Genomic DNA, 15,000 nt, shown 5'->3' with positions numbered 1-15,000 from the left:
CATAACCATCTGTCACTGCTAGCCTGGAGATGAGAGGAAGATTACGAGGAATAAACACTGAGCCGCCGAGCATTGGTAAAGCCTTCGGGCAAAAAACTCTTGTGGGGACATCAAAGACATTCTAATTCCGAGGCAGTCAAGGATTACAGTGTGTAACCTGTGCTGACAACAGATAAATGACTGGCAATATTGTGCCAGAGCTGTTGGGTCCTGCATGGAGTCCTGATGATGATGATGATGATGATGTTATCTCGCCGAATGGACTCTGCTGGGATAATTTTATGATAAACCACTTTTTTCAAATGCCACTGGGTCCAGGCAGGCATTTACTAGCTACGGGGGTAGCAATCAGTTTCTTCAAAATTTACTGTTCTAAGCCCATTAGAGCGCCAGCGCAGCACGGCTCTTCGGCGAAAATCTGAAACGCCGGGATTTCTGCTAGGCAAGCGCATGCAAATGGCAGGAGCTGAACTCCTACACTTTGGTGTTAGGATGCTTGCGCCACTGATCTATGCAAATTTGCTCGTGAAAATACGGTTTGCTTTTTAATTGGGGAATAYGAAGTAGGAAGCAGGGAGGCCCGCGTCGCACTCCTCGAGCGCCCGGAGTCCTCGGGAGCTTGTAGCCCGGAGCGTGCAGGTGAAGACCAGCCACGGCGAGCGGATGCCGCGACGGGCGGCGTAGCCGAAAGYGAGCGCTGGCCTCCCTCTTGGAGGCAAACACGTCCTGCGCCTTATTCAGGCATCAGCGCTTAAAAGCATCCCTTTCTTAGGCCTAACACGAGCATGCCGGTAAAGCGAACTAATTTTAGCTAAGTGTTGTAATGCGTGGGGGGGGGTTGTGTGCAAAACGTTGGCAGTGGTAGCGTGCTTGTATTCCAGCATGAAGTACTCGCAGATACTGTCCTATACAATAATATTTAACTACCATTGTCTACACTGATGATTTGCATGTGTTCTTAATTTAAAAAAAAAAAGAAAAAAGAAAAGAAAGGAGGGAGAAGAAAAAAGGAAGATTTTTATGTTCCTCTGCTCCCCTTCACCTAACAAAAAGCTCTTCAGCTTAACCATAAAAAAAAAATACCATTGTGAAATCATGCTGTTGTTGTAGGAAAACTCTAAAAATGAAGTGATGATGACCTCATTGTGTTAGTCCTACGCTGGGAGCACGAATGGCCTAAAATATGGTGTTAGCCTCTAACACATCCCTCACTAAGTCAACCGAATGTAGGCCCTACTTGCTTGGAAATGTATCAAAATCAACAGTGACATTTTCTAGGAGATACATTCTCGCTTTAAATCTGTGTTAAAATGTCTTTGCATGAGAACAGGCCCTTAAATGCAATCCCTGCCCCTTCTCTTCATTCTTCCCGAATCTGAGCCTGTCGAGGATTATAGTGTGCAACCTCTGCTGACAGTAGATAAATAACTGACAGTATTTCAGCAGAGTTGCTAGGATCTCTGCAGAGTAATTTGTTTTCTCCTTTCCCACCAAGTCTTTAATGTTTTGTTATAAACATCTATAGCAAGGCACTGTTAATAGAAATGACTTATAGCCGAAGAGCTGTATAAGGAAAGCGTTGCCGTCTTTTGACTTCTCTCGGTAAATATTGCGCCGTAGAATTAGTTTTCCTTTGTGTAAATAAGCTTTATTGAGAACCGACAGCAAAATGTCGATGATCAATGGACAGGGTCCCCAGATCTGATCAGAACTTTTTACCGTCCTGCAGATTTTCATACCGACGCMGTAAAATACGTGTTGGGTGAATGACGAGTATATTAAGGAGACGGCGGGGATTGGTGTGATGCAGTCCTCGTTCCCCAGCGATTTACACAGGGGCATTTGCACATACGCGTTGTTCCCACTCACTGCACCCCAAAAAGGCTCCCGACGCTCATCAACGCTTTTGCTGGAGCTGGCGCTGCGGCAGCCCGATACTCGTCGCGTTYGGCCTGCGAACGTGGGTGAGCTCGGTGGGAAGTCTACGGCCCCCGAACCGTGCTCGCGCAGGCCACGCGATAGGTATGCAGTTCTACTGCTTTTTTCATTCTTTTAATTCAAGGCATTTGCTTGGGCCTTGTTTTTTGTGTTTTTTTTTTTTTTTTGCTTGGGCCTTGTTTTTTGTGTTTTTTTTTTTTTTTCCTTTTTCTCCATCTGTGTTGTGTATCATCTCAGCCGTTAAAGACCTGATAACCGACAGCGGTCAGAAATCAATTTTTCTTCCCCTAATTGTACGGGCATGATAAAAGATCACGGGCRGGATCTGAGCGAACATACACACGCATGCAAAGCGAACGCCCGTTATCGATTCACGTGAAAGATGAGATAACGCCCCTTATCTCGCGCCGCGTGCGTCAGCACGAGACAAGAGCGCGCGGAGGGACGTGGGCAAGGAGATACGGGAGCGGGAGGAACTGCCGTGGAAGTCACGATGAAGAAAGTCAGCAAAAACCCGTCTAGATTGCAGAAGTTATCTGAGGGTTCTCTGCTCTCAGGGAAGATAGTATGTCCGTASGATGTAAAATAGCGATTTTAAAACAGGGACTTTTTTGCAGTGCGTAAGAAAAGGGATCGCACACTCCCGAAGGAAAGCTGTGTGCACGGGGTTGTGACACAGGTGACACGTGGGGAACGAAACGCTGCCGAGAAAGTGTACRCAGAGACATCGAGCAGAGGCCGATACCCTCGCTTCTGGAGCATTTAAAGTGAAAAGAAAATAACCTAACTTCATTTTCTTGCAAACAAAACCGGAGTTAAGTTTGACAGCACGCATTAGTTTCTGATGAGTAGCTAACAACTCAAGAAAGTTARTGAAATACTCCAAGAAATTCAGGTTTAAATGTAAACTGGAAAGGCAGTTGGGAAATAWCCAGTTTTTCTTAGTTTATTTATAAATGAAGTCTAACCTTGAAAATTCTTCCCCACAAGGAGGTGGGGAGTTGGAGTATTGAACCCTTTTGGTGGAAGATGTACTATTCTTTGAGCATTGTTTTTAAGATTTTTCAGAAATTTTCAGAATATAATGAAGACCTTTCAGGTATGAAAAACCACCTCATATAACGAACRTCTCAACAATGTTTTTTTCATCTTCCTTATAACATGTTTTCTTTAAGGGCTCTAAGAGGTTGGCGGTCCAGAGTAGAAAACGTCTCGAATTTTGGTAAAAGGAAAAAGCCCCTTTGTATTAGCTTTATGTTCTCCAGCTTAAAAGCCAGGTATAATTTGGGGTAGGAGTGATTTGCTTACGTCTGTAAYGCGGCAAGGCCTAGGGTAGGCATACCCAGAGCGATAATTGGCTTTATGAACATCTCTCYGTTTCCCTTTCCTTGGCTTCACGAGCATCTCTCTGGTTCTGCGGTTGAAACGTGGACACCTGGCGTTTCAGAAGAGCTGTCCTCTCGTCCCCAGCTAAACCTGGACCTGTCGTTTATGGAAACGGCACGYGTGGAGACACAGTGCAGGGCGGCGTTTCCTTCGCGGGTAAGCGGCAGGGAGTTAAATGCTTGTCGTGACATCCACCTGCGGAGCTCTCAGAGGGACCTCCACAGCGTGCTGTCTCCAAACCGAAGTAGGGGGTAGCAAGATCTCGCTTCCCAGACCTTTCAGAAAACGATTATTATTACTGCTGCTTGCATATGTGTATATTTTGCCTATCTGCAAAACCTGAAATCTCTTAGTGCCTTGCAGCTCGCCTTTCCGGGTCGGGRTCGGGTGAAGCTGAGGGGCTGGGGAGGCTTTGTACCCCGTGAAAAGACCGCGGAGCTGCCAGGCGGGTTGAAAGATGCACGGCGAGTTAAAAGGTGTTCGGTTTTTATGAGCGGTATTTTTTCACGTGCGGTTCCGGTTGCCCAAGCTCCTGATTAATAGYGGAAGCAGTTTGCTCGCCTGGCGTCGGCGGCGTGCAGAAGGAGAAGGGGAACTGTTGCGGAAATGCAAAGAGCTAAAACACTCTGTGATCTGTTCGCGCTCGTGCGTACTTCAAATTGCGTTCCCTCGGTGGAGGGAAATAATTTCGGTTACCCTGGCCGCAGGAGAAAGCAGTCCTCCTTCTGAATGCCTTTTTTCATTAATGTAGATCTGTTCCTGAGATGAGAAACGATGTTTCTTCTAATTACGGTTACATGTAGTTAATTTCCTTTTTTAAAAGCTCGGTGTGAAAGGCAGTTTCCTTGAAAAAGGAAAGGGGGGGGGGGAAAGAAGAAAGTGATACAGCTGATGTGCCTGTTGCCTTAGCAACAGATTTATTTATTAGGGTCTGAAATGACATGAGTTAATATACCACATACCTGCTGATCGGCAAACTCTCCTATTTCAGCTCCAGTTGACAATTAAGKCCTGGACAGCTACAGCCAGGGGTTAATGTTACTCATTAGGAGAACTAGGTCATTACTGGGAAATCAAGGCACTTAAGGCAGCATGGATAAAATTCAAAATTCAACATCTCAAGGAGTGAGGGGTTTTATGTTAATTAACCTTATTTTCCTTTCATTAAAAAAAAACCTTTCATATACGCATATGACAGAGGATCAATTAATTGAAAAAAAAAGTAAGCTTTAGTTTACTTTCCTCTCTTAGTTGTCTTCATTTCCTTTGGAAGGGTTTCATTATTTTATGGAAAATTCTTATGTCTATATGATGAGTAAAAAGGGTATTAAAATTAAGAAGGGAATCATCATGGAAATCAGCTTTACCACAAGGGAATGAGCAAATAAAAGCCTTGGAAATGAAAATAAATAAGCTTTGCTAATACCTCACCTAAGGAGCAGAATATAAGCCCATCAGAGCTTGGAGATATTTAGAGGTACTTCTTTGCTTCTTTATTAAGCAGTTACATAGTTATTTGACCTTCAGAAACTGAAACTTTAGAGAACTAAATCCAAGTTGTTGGTAAATATTCCATTTACAGAAATCTGCTCAGTGCTGTTGCACACTAACTCCTGTAGTTGGTAATTAGCTTCTGATTTCCAGTAAAATAGAATATACTCTCTGAAAGCTTTATTATGGTATCTGAGTTGGAGTTTTAACTTGATAAGTCATAAGTGATTTAATAAAGCTCTCCTGAAAGCCTTTATTTACTAACTTTTAGCAGACTTTATTCCGATACTGGAGAACTTAATAGGCTGCAAAAGAATCATATTTAAATGGACTTATTTTTTTACTCATTGTGCTCCCAAATAGATTTCATTCTTTCAGTTCAACCAAGGACTCTACTTTCCTTTCTYTGTTTAAGCTCTGCAACCTGATTCTGCTCCTAGTTGCGTGTGGATGAATTTTTTTGTAAACCCTGCTCCCCCTCCTGAAAAGTCAAGGTTAAAGCAGTATCTTACCTGAGGTGCATGTAGTAAACAACATTCTCAGATTTTAAGAGTGCTGTTATCCATTAGAAAAAAGGAATAATGCGAAGCCTATGAGAGGTTTGGGGCATGTGGTGGCACTGCGCTCTAAAACACTCTACCGCTTTGTGCAACCCCGTTTCCAAAGCCACCTTCTTTTGATGAGAAATAGGTTACGAAAGCATGTTGTGCCAGGAGCTCCTGTGTGTGTGAAATGGCGTTTGATGTAGGGCTTTGGGGTGTTTTGGGACGTTTTGCTTCACATTATTAGTATAGGAATTACTTCCTGAAGATGCCCGTGGTAGTTGGCGGAGGTCGTGGTGGTGGCGTGCAGCAACCTTCCTTCTTCGTTCCCAGGCACTGTAATGCTCTAAGAGCAGCCACTTTAGTGCTGTCCTCTGAGGGCTGCTGCGACTAACACTTCTGCTGTGATTCAAAAACTGATTTGGAGTTAATGTAATAACCAGAGTTACGTTACCTGCAATTTTGAGTTTATTTTAAAGTTTGGAATAGATGTACAACAGTTTGCCGTAAAAGCTGTAGTTAACCTGACTTTCCCATTTTCCGTAATGGGAGACTCGGTTCTTGGTATCTTCCTTCTCTGGGGCAACAACTGCAAAACTCAGTTCTTTGGACAGAAATGTATGTGAACTGGTGAGACCAAGGGCTCTTGGCAGTCATTTTGAGGTTCTGAAGGAATGGGGCTTAGACTCTTCCATGTATTTCCATCAAAGCAACCCCCCCCCCCCCCCCCAATCTCCAAAACCTGCTTTGGCCTCCTCTTTGAAACCTCTTCCTTTTCTCCTTGCCAGCCCCAGTTCCTCAGGCTTCTCCTCCTTTCCATTCTCCCTAGGTTGAAAATTCTCATTGCATTTGTCTCTTCCCCAGTTTCTCAGCCTTTCAAGTTACCCTCCCTGCCTTTTCCGTACCGTCTTGGTTCCTGTTTGCTACTAAGCCCCGTTGTCCAACCTGAACGCGTTGCCTTCTTGGATTCTTACGTTAGTTTCCTTGCTCAGCTAATCACATCTTTCCCCTTATGAACTGATGTTGTGTTGTATCTTTTTCCCTTCTCCTTTTACTCAATTCACTGTTTCTTTGTCCCACTTTTCTTGCCTGATTGGTCTTAGTGATCAGGTCTCAGATCTCCACCTCTGCTTTTCTGTGGCTCCAAGAGACTTTTAGSCAAACTAGAAAAACATACACTACCATTACCAGTTTATGCCTTTTCAGCCCCTCTCTTCTGCTAGCTTCTTTCTCTGAACCTTATCTTCCATTTCTTCTGGATTCATATCATCAGTGCATTCCAATCAGTGCCGTACTCTGTAAAGCCCAGTACAAGAATTGCTGAAAGCGAAGACAAGACCTTTGTTTTTGGTTCAAATGTTAGATCCTGCCTGGGCTTTACAGCCTGACCTGTGGTATAGGASCCTCACACCCAGCCTTGGCCTGAGGTATGCCCAGACGTGTGGAGTCTTCAGTGAATTCTTCTGGATGGTTTTGGTCCAGGATAGCCATCAGTCCTGAGAAACAGCAGAAACAAARAAAAGAGATTTTGTAATAAGAAGTTCCAAGTAAACATAGCAGATGGTGCCACCAGCCCCCTTTGTAACATACAGCACCCCTCACCAAAGTGTGTATCTTCCAAGAGAAAAAAATCCTTCATAAACCAATAATCTAATTTTCATTTTCCTCTGTATTTTCACCAGTAATAGGGGGCTATGTTTCTTCCTTCAAGGCTCTTAATTAATTTCCTCTTCTTAACATGCTACAATTGTTCGAGTTTTTTCCTCTCTTTCCCTTCTTTTCCTCCTCTACCCTCCATTTTCTCCATATTTTCGACCTTTTTTTTTCTCCCTTTGTCCTCTCATTCTGCTCTTTCTCAATTGTGGTTGTGGGAAAACTGAGTCAAAGAAATTAGTTCATTCCTTATTCTGAAAGCAAGGAGATTTGTAGTTATTTTAATCTCTTTGAATAATGAGTTTCAAGCCTTGGTCTTGGTGCCAAGAAAAGTTCCTACTTAGGAGCTTCATCCTTGGAGATGTCAGCTTCACGAATCCAAAACGGATGAGTTATCTTAGGTACCCTGGCTAATTCCATTCAGGGAGGATCACGACTTCCTTTTTGACCCAGGCAGTGTAGCTGGTGGAGTATTAAATAGTCAAGGTTTGGTATAGTTTGTAGCTTCACCGTGGAAATTACAGTGAAATAGATAGCATCAGTCTGCGGGGTCTTGTAGAGTGAGGTAGCTGTTCTCCGTCCACGTGCAGTAATGTAGTTTTTATGCAGTAATTTCTGTTTGATTCTTCTTCTGCTCTTCTGAGGAACCACCTGAGTACCAAATGTAGATTATTATCCACTTACTATCATATTATTACCCATCTATTATTACCATGAGATGATTTTTTTAAAGTGTGTCAAATTACAATAGGATGTGTTGTATATGGTTATCAGAGCCCTCAGGGTCTCTCAGATACTTTATCTGGCCTCCCACTACTCCTCAAAACAGGGAACAGTTCTGTTATGCTGCATTTGGAACTTAAAAGGAAGTTTGATTTTTTTAAGAAGCTTCTGGGGGGAGTCCAGAAGAGTTACTGAATTGCTTTTGAAATTCAACTAAAATKATTTTCATGTGAAACCTGCACTATTACACTTGTCAAAAGCTGCGTTTGCTAAGTTGAAGTAAAAGAAACGAGCAGGCATCCGAATCAAAGTGCATTGATTTTTACACCAAGGTAACTGAGACCAAATGCAGGTCTTTTTGCCTTGAAAGGTTAATCTCTCTTTAGGAAGTAAGTAGAAGGTTCAATGACTGATGCTGATCCTGAGGTTTCTTTGGTAAGGGAATGTGCAATATTTTATTTTGAGTTTTTTCTTTATGAATTGTGAGAGGAGGAGAAGAAGGATCTAAACAATAAACTCCCAAGGTTCTTTTTTTATGAATCTCTTCTAGATAACACAAGATAGGGGAAAATGCTTTTCCAGCGTAAAGCAAAATGCCACCCATTTTTCTCAGACCAGCAATTTGAAAAATCAGAAGGTAAAATACACACTCCTCACTGTAAATACATCATGGGCTATAATGGAAAATAAAACACTATATTTGCCCATACTGTTTTGCTGCTTTTTGCCTCTCTAGTGCCATCTTTGAATTCTTTACCTTGCACAGGTATTTCACAGGCATGGGCAAAGACTAGGACCTTTCTTTGCTTGCAAAACCTCCAGATTGCTGGCTAGAATTTATTCTGTAGGATCCTTTGTTCAGTGACACTTATGCAAAACCATTTCCTTCTCGTTGACTCCGTTTTTTATTAACTGACGGGGTATTGCAGTAACTTTTGATGCTGATGATGCCAGACAATGTTTAGAGGCACAATTACAGCAAAGACATTTCGTGGGCATATCAGCTGAAGAAGAAAACTCATTGAAAGAATGAAAGAAAACTTTCGCTTCATGTTTGCATTTTCTTAGCTATTTCTCCCCCCGTTTCTTTTCTAATAGCTCTTTCCTGGCAATAATATTTCCACTTTTGCAGTTATCGTGGTCATTCTTATTAGAAGCTTGATTTTCGAATTTTACTTTTTTGTCTTTTTTTTTCAGTCTTAACATAGACAAAACATATATTGAAATTATTTGATTTAGGCAAGTGCCTTCCTTTTCCATGAAAATAATTATTGCTAGAATGTATTTTAGTACATTGAGTAGGTTTGTAACATGAGGCCTCTTACTTTAAGAAGCATATTATCCTCCTGAAGTACTTACTGGCTCTGATCCTCACCACATTCCCGTAAATGAAAGCTCCTGTAAGGCTGTATCTTGCAGATGGGGAAACCTGGGCAGAGCAGTCTCAAGGGAAATCAGTGACAGAAAAGGATCCGAACTTGGCAATTCTCTATTTTTAAGTCCATGCTTATTTTTGTGCGCTACGCTGCTACTTTCTGACATTACTAGATTATAATAAACCTAAATTTACAAATTGATGGGCTTAATATTTAGCATGAAATGACAAAGTGAAATGCAGTAACTGGTGAAWTATGGTGATAAAATCACGGGTATTTTCTTTAGATTTAGCTTGGCATGAAATGGAGCCCCGTTTCCGGCTCAGCCAAGTGTGTGTTTAAGGCTTGCACCATTTATTGCAGTGATGTGCTGCTGTGGGTTTCTTCAGAGTGCCCTGGCCAGGTGTAAGGCCAAGGAGGCTGATCTCATGTGGCTTGTCTTACCTGCCTGTGCACAGGAGCTTCTGAGCCTCCTCCATCACCCTCACCAGGTCCATATTGTATCAGTCAAACCAGTAAAGAACCTCAAGTTCCCGCTTTTATCGCCCAAGTGAAGAGGATTACCCGCTCCCGAGGCTCAGCATCACTGACCTCCCCGTTCTCCTCCGTCACGCTTCCATAAATTGTGAATCTTAGGAAGGATTTTGCAAGTTTGCTCCCTCCCCCTCCATACCCTGCTCCTGTTCAGACACTGCTCAGTGGCTCTTCTTGCTTCAGTCTCTATCTGTTCAGTTCTTCCCCTTTAATTACTAAGCAGTTTTATTTTTGCTTCCTAATTTATTTCTTTGCTGGTATTTTTCTGACCTTTTCTCTAGCACTGACACCACTCTCAAACGCACTCTGAGTCTGATTTTTCTGTTCTCCGTCATTTTTCCTGTATACTTCTTTTCTTCTCTACTTATTCCATATTTGTCTTGCTTCCTTTGGCTTTGGCTATCTCATCTTTTTTTTTTAGTTTTCAGCTTGAACATTGCATCCTATTCTTCTAAGCGTGTGGTTCCTCATAGTCCTTTTCCTCATTTGAGTGCTGTGTATTCATGGATTTGTTTGCTCTTCTTGGGATCCTGTCCCCTTTACACTCCATTTTGACCATCTCGCCTGCCCTGTTGGCAGCCAAACTCTTCGTGCTTTGAGTTGCCCCAAATGAAACGGGGAAGCCTTTTTTTCCCCACTTTTGGATCGTTGTGACAGCTCCTGCTAATGATCCGCCTCTGGGACATTCCCGTCGGGGTTTTTCTCCCTAGGCTTTCAGTTTTTTCTTCAACTGTTACTTTTTCATTTGCTGGTGCATCTCTAACATCTCATTTAGTGATTTTTCTCTTTATTCAGAGGAATAAAGGGGGAAAGAAAAGAGTTCCTTTATTCAGAGGAACTCTTCAAGGTCCGCGTCTTACTTTTCCTTAACTTTTCCTTAACTTCTAATTGCCGGCTCTGTGCTCAGGGACTTCCCGAAGGCCTTCCTGACCTCTCGCAGTCTCGTTCATCCCGGGTCTCTTTTGGCTCCTCAGTTCTCCATCTCAAGACGCAATGCCCAGCGCTGTAAGTAACACGCACCCAGAGCCACTGTCATCTCCTCGAAGGTGGCCAGCAGTCGATGCAGGAGCTCTGGGTTTGTAGCCTGCATCTTAAAATGTTAGTTAGACCCATAGCCTGGTTCTCTGTGACCTGGAAATGATACTTCTCTACCTCTGTGGGCTCTTTGGCTTTTCTGCTTACTATGGTGTAGAAAATGTTCCGAATTGCTGGGATTTAAGGCACCATAAAATGTGAAATATTACTACGTGCCCTCACAGTTTTGAGTTCGCTGCCGCTGAAACACTGGAAATCTCCTTTGCTGAATGTCTTAAGAAGATTAAGATTGACCCTTTTAATATTGATTTTAGCTGCATTTATTTGTAACCCTTTCAAAATAAGTAGCACCTTGAGAGATGGCATGGCAAGACTGTTGTTATCACAGTCATTACATACCCTTTATGTGTTTTTTTTTTTTCTTAAATATTAGGGCTAGTCAAGACTGGGGGTTCCCACCACCACTGGGAACTTACTTGCATTTAGCCAGCAATATGTGCGCTCTCCTTCCAGGATGGACTCCGGCCAAACTCACGAAAGCCCAGAATACCAAAAAAAAAAAAGTGTTTTGAAGACTGTTGCTGTCCACATGATGTAGAGTTCTTGTTTAACTGTTTTAGGCTAGAAAGAGGGATGTTAGGTATCAGTTGGTCCTGACAGCATCCTTCTGTGGTGAAAAATGTGTAGTTACACSCATTTTGTAAAGAAAAAGGCTAAGGCACAGCTACTGGATGCTAGATACTGAGGCTACTAATGCTACAACTTTCCCGTTCTCCATTTGATTTAATTCCCATTGAAAATCAAAATATGGACTGGAAAGTCTTGCCTGAGATTGCAAAGGGAAGTCACCATAAGTCAGGATGGAGACCAGGGAGATCCTGAGCCACGTTGCCACAGCCAGACCAAAGACCTGCAATGCTAGCAGCACACAGGATAAAAAACCTCTTGAGGAGACCTGGGTAAAAATTTCCAGTCTGAGGTATTGGGATCTCGAGAACATCTCTAATGGCAGTGCTCTCAGATTCAAATACAGATACGGGTGAGAAGCATATGCTGCCCATATCCATTTTGTGGTGGTTTGGTCATTTTGACATTTGCATATTCTTAAGATGAAACATAGAATACATTCATACCGTGCCCAGTTTTTATTTTYCCTTTACCGATGAATATTAAGTAAAAAGACAAATGCCTAAACTAAACAACAAAAAGAGAGCCTGGAATCGCCTTAGCTTAACTTTTTCCCAAACATGTAACATCTTTGAAGAAAAGTTAGCATTTTAATAYCAGGCTTTTATGCAGTTTTGCAGCTCTTCTCAAGGAAATGGCGTATATATAATTAATACTCTTTAATAAAGCTCAAAAATGCAACAGATGCAGCCAAAAGTGCACGTCATTTTGAGCAGATCTTTACAGAACAGACATCCCATATTGTGTTCATCTTTTTCCACAATCACTGCTATGACAATCTGGTGTGTTTAGCAGTTGTTGCTGAGTAAGGCAGACTGGATTGTATATGATTTTCTCCATGTCAGCCGAGAAACACAGCACTCCTCTTTTTGGTGCAGGAAAGCGATGGTCTTGTGCTAGAGATTCTCTCTACCAGGAAGAGCTATACCGTTATTAAGTATTACTAGTATAATAATACATTGCAATCTGTAGGTGCATGTGCCAGGAGCTTTCTGTAAGTCCGCACAAAAAATGGCTAAAAATAAAATGGTTGTGCCTGGAAGAGTCTTAAGAACTGACAAATTGAACTATATAAACTCCCAAGTAGGAAAGCTATAAGATTCACAAAATCTGTCATTAAAACCTGTGGGCATTGTTGCTATCATATAAAAGCAAAATGTTTTAAAAGGAAACGTGGAAGGAGGATCATCTACATCAGAAACTGCCTAAGCCAGGCTCCAGTGCAAAGGAAATGTTTCCCCTTCCAGCATTCCTTCTGGGTGCCAAATTTTCCTTCTGTTCGTCCCCACCTATTAAACAAAGCTGCAACTTCCAATTCCTATCGGTTTTCCTAAATCTGTGCAGCGTATGTGGCTCGGGCGAGCTGCAAGGCTTCGCGTTCCCCTGCCAGCTCCTTGACAATGTGGCTCCAACAGCAGCCTCCACTTTTGGCTGCCTCCAGGACCCCTGGTCTCTCCTGGAAAGCGGCAGGGAAAGCGTATCCTTTTCCGAAGGACTTTTTGCGACTGCGCAGCCTCTACTGCAGCTTGCGAAGATTTGGAAAGATCCCTGGAGGAAGCTTCGTGGCGGGGGCTGTCGAGGCTGCCTTCGCTGTGCACGTGAGTGTTTGGGGCTGGTGACACCTCACACGCGTGCTGTGCTCCTCAGGTCCACCAAAGGACCACTTATAAAACACTCAGAACAACCCGCCGGCGAGGGAAACTGAGGCTGACACGACAAGTAACTACAAGGCTCCCTGCAAGGAAGCTGTTTTCCTTACAAACCTTCTCATTTCCGAGTAGACGTCCCGTTGCAGCCAACTCTGCCACGAGTCCGTTTCTCAGCTCTTTCAGTTGGGCATTTGGGGGGGCACTAGCATCTTGGAAATGTATTGATACCTATAATTCACCTAGCTGAAACAGGTGGATACTTTAACCGTGAGGCTGCAGGCAAAGTAGTAGATAGTTCTCAGTTCTTTGCAACGAAAAGAAATTCGCTCGCAGAGTCAGTATTAYTCACTTTGGTTATTGGAACCTCCGTGAAAACTCCTGGTTCACAGATGTGAAACAAATTATGAAGCTTATGCTGTTGCATTCCTCTTTATTGCTGGGAACAAAACAAATCTGGGAGATGCAGACCTTCTTAAAGTAATTATTGTCTGGCTTTTATTTTTAAAAATGCAGCTAATTCTGAAAAGTCCACAGTTCCTGAAGATTTTTCAGCCTACGAAAGTCACATTAATTATAAGATTAATTTGTTTTAATTCCCTAAATGAAAAATATTGACTGAATGAGAAATTAACACATGTAGAGCTGCAGATGTCATTTGGCTTCAGATTTCCTGAATGATCCAATTATTAATCTTTCGTATAGCGGTGCGACAAACCTACAGATTCATTGTACAAAATCAAACTGTGAAGAAAGACACTGGGACAGCCAGGCTATCGATTTGCCGTAATGCAAGACGGAAAACGGGGGAATTTTCTACAGAATAAATAAAAACAAAATCTTTTAAAGACATGTGGTGCACATCTGTCTGAAATAATACAATAATTTAAAGCAGAATAATTGTATGCAAGAAATAATAGAAATTTCACCTTGGAGCAGGGGAAGTAACTCATTGCAGTTTTAATACCATCGCCTGAATTCTGCGAGTTTAGTTCATCTGTGGTATCTTTTTAACCTTTCATTCTGCCCTAATAAAGAAGACAGACTAGCAAGAAGGTTTTTCTTTTCTTTTTAGATATCAGCTTTGTGTTTCAAGATATTGATTGTAATATCTTTAATATTATCTTCAGCTGAAATTTTAAATATATACAGTTTTCTTATCTATTGCTTTARCTCCCAACTGGCTCCTTAAAAGTCTAAAGGTGGAAAATACCCTCCTGTTAGGATTATTCTTTCTTCTTTACCTAATGCACTGAATGAATCAGGAGTACGTGTCAGCATGGATTCATAAAATTCCATTTTGGGAAATCATATATTTTTAGCAAAAGTTTTTGATTAATATATTGCTCCTGGAAAAAGGGGGTGAAATATACTAAGGATTACATATCTTGTTTTAGTGAACAAATAAAAATCAGAATTGTTTTCCTATTTTTAGCATGATTTTGCTTTAAGCYTGGAGAGATATTATTCAGTCCTTGCTCTCTAAATTGGTAATTTAAAAAGTAGAGACATCATTTCAAGACGGAGAAGAGATATAAGAATCTGATGAAACTGGATTTTGATCTTGAGTGCTGGGTTGGGGAAAATATGCAACTATGTGGCATAAGTAAAGAGGGAATTTATGCTGAGGAGCTTTGGGTCCCCAAAGGGAGAATTTAAGAAAAATAGTGTTCTGATGAGCAAAAAACAATTCCGCAAGTAAACAACTGATGCTGAGATATATTCTGTTTATTTCAAGGGAACACGATAAAGATCCTGAAACTTTCTTTAAAGTACTGCTGCAACTTAAAGAGAAAGAACTGCCTTTTCATGTCTCTGTCCTGGGAGAGTCTTTCAGTGAAATTCCAGGTACCTTTTTTTTTTCTTTTCATGTAAAGTTATCATAAAATAGATATTTCTAGAAGGATTTTTCATGTATATATTTTCTTAAGTTTAGGAAATGAATATTTAAAGGTCCTCATAAATTCTACTGTAATACTAAATAATATT

General features: G+C 41.8%; 1 protein-coding gene across 11 annotated transcripts in view; it reads left to right on the top strand.

The window, feature by feature from the left end:
- The window catches only part of QTMAN (queuosine-tRNA mannosyltransferase), a 187,980-nt gene that overhangs the window by 155,777 nt on the left and 17,203 nt on the right, over positions 1–15,000 (top strand). For all 11 annotated transcript variants that reach the window (XR_014896281.1, XM_085308468.1, XM_085308434.1 and 8 more), the window contains one exon: positions 14,750–14,859. Coding sequence is in view for 10 of the 11 variants with exons in the window: in XM_085308468.1 (XP_085164594.1) it covers positions 14,750–14,859 (110 nt within the window). In the remaining variant the exon portion in view is untranslated. The remainder of the gene's footprint in view (positions 1–14,749; positions 14,860–15,000) is intronic.

The sequence above is a fragment of the Rhea americana genome, unplaced genomic scaffold, assembly GCF_003343005.1.
Source record: "Rhea americana isolate MKP2758 unplaced genomic scaffold, rheAme1 scaffold_105, whole genome shotgun sequence".
Taxonomy (NCBI): Eukaryota; Metazoa; Chordata; class Aves; order Rheiformes; family Rheidae; genus Rhea; species Rhea americana.
Note: the sequence above shows the minus strand (reverse complement) of the source record. Positions and strands in the feature narration are given on the sequence as shown.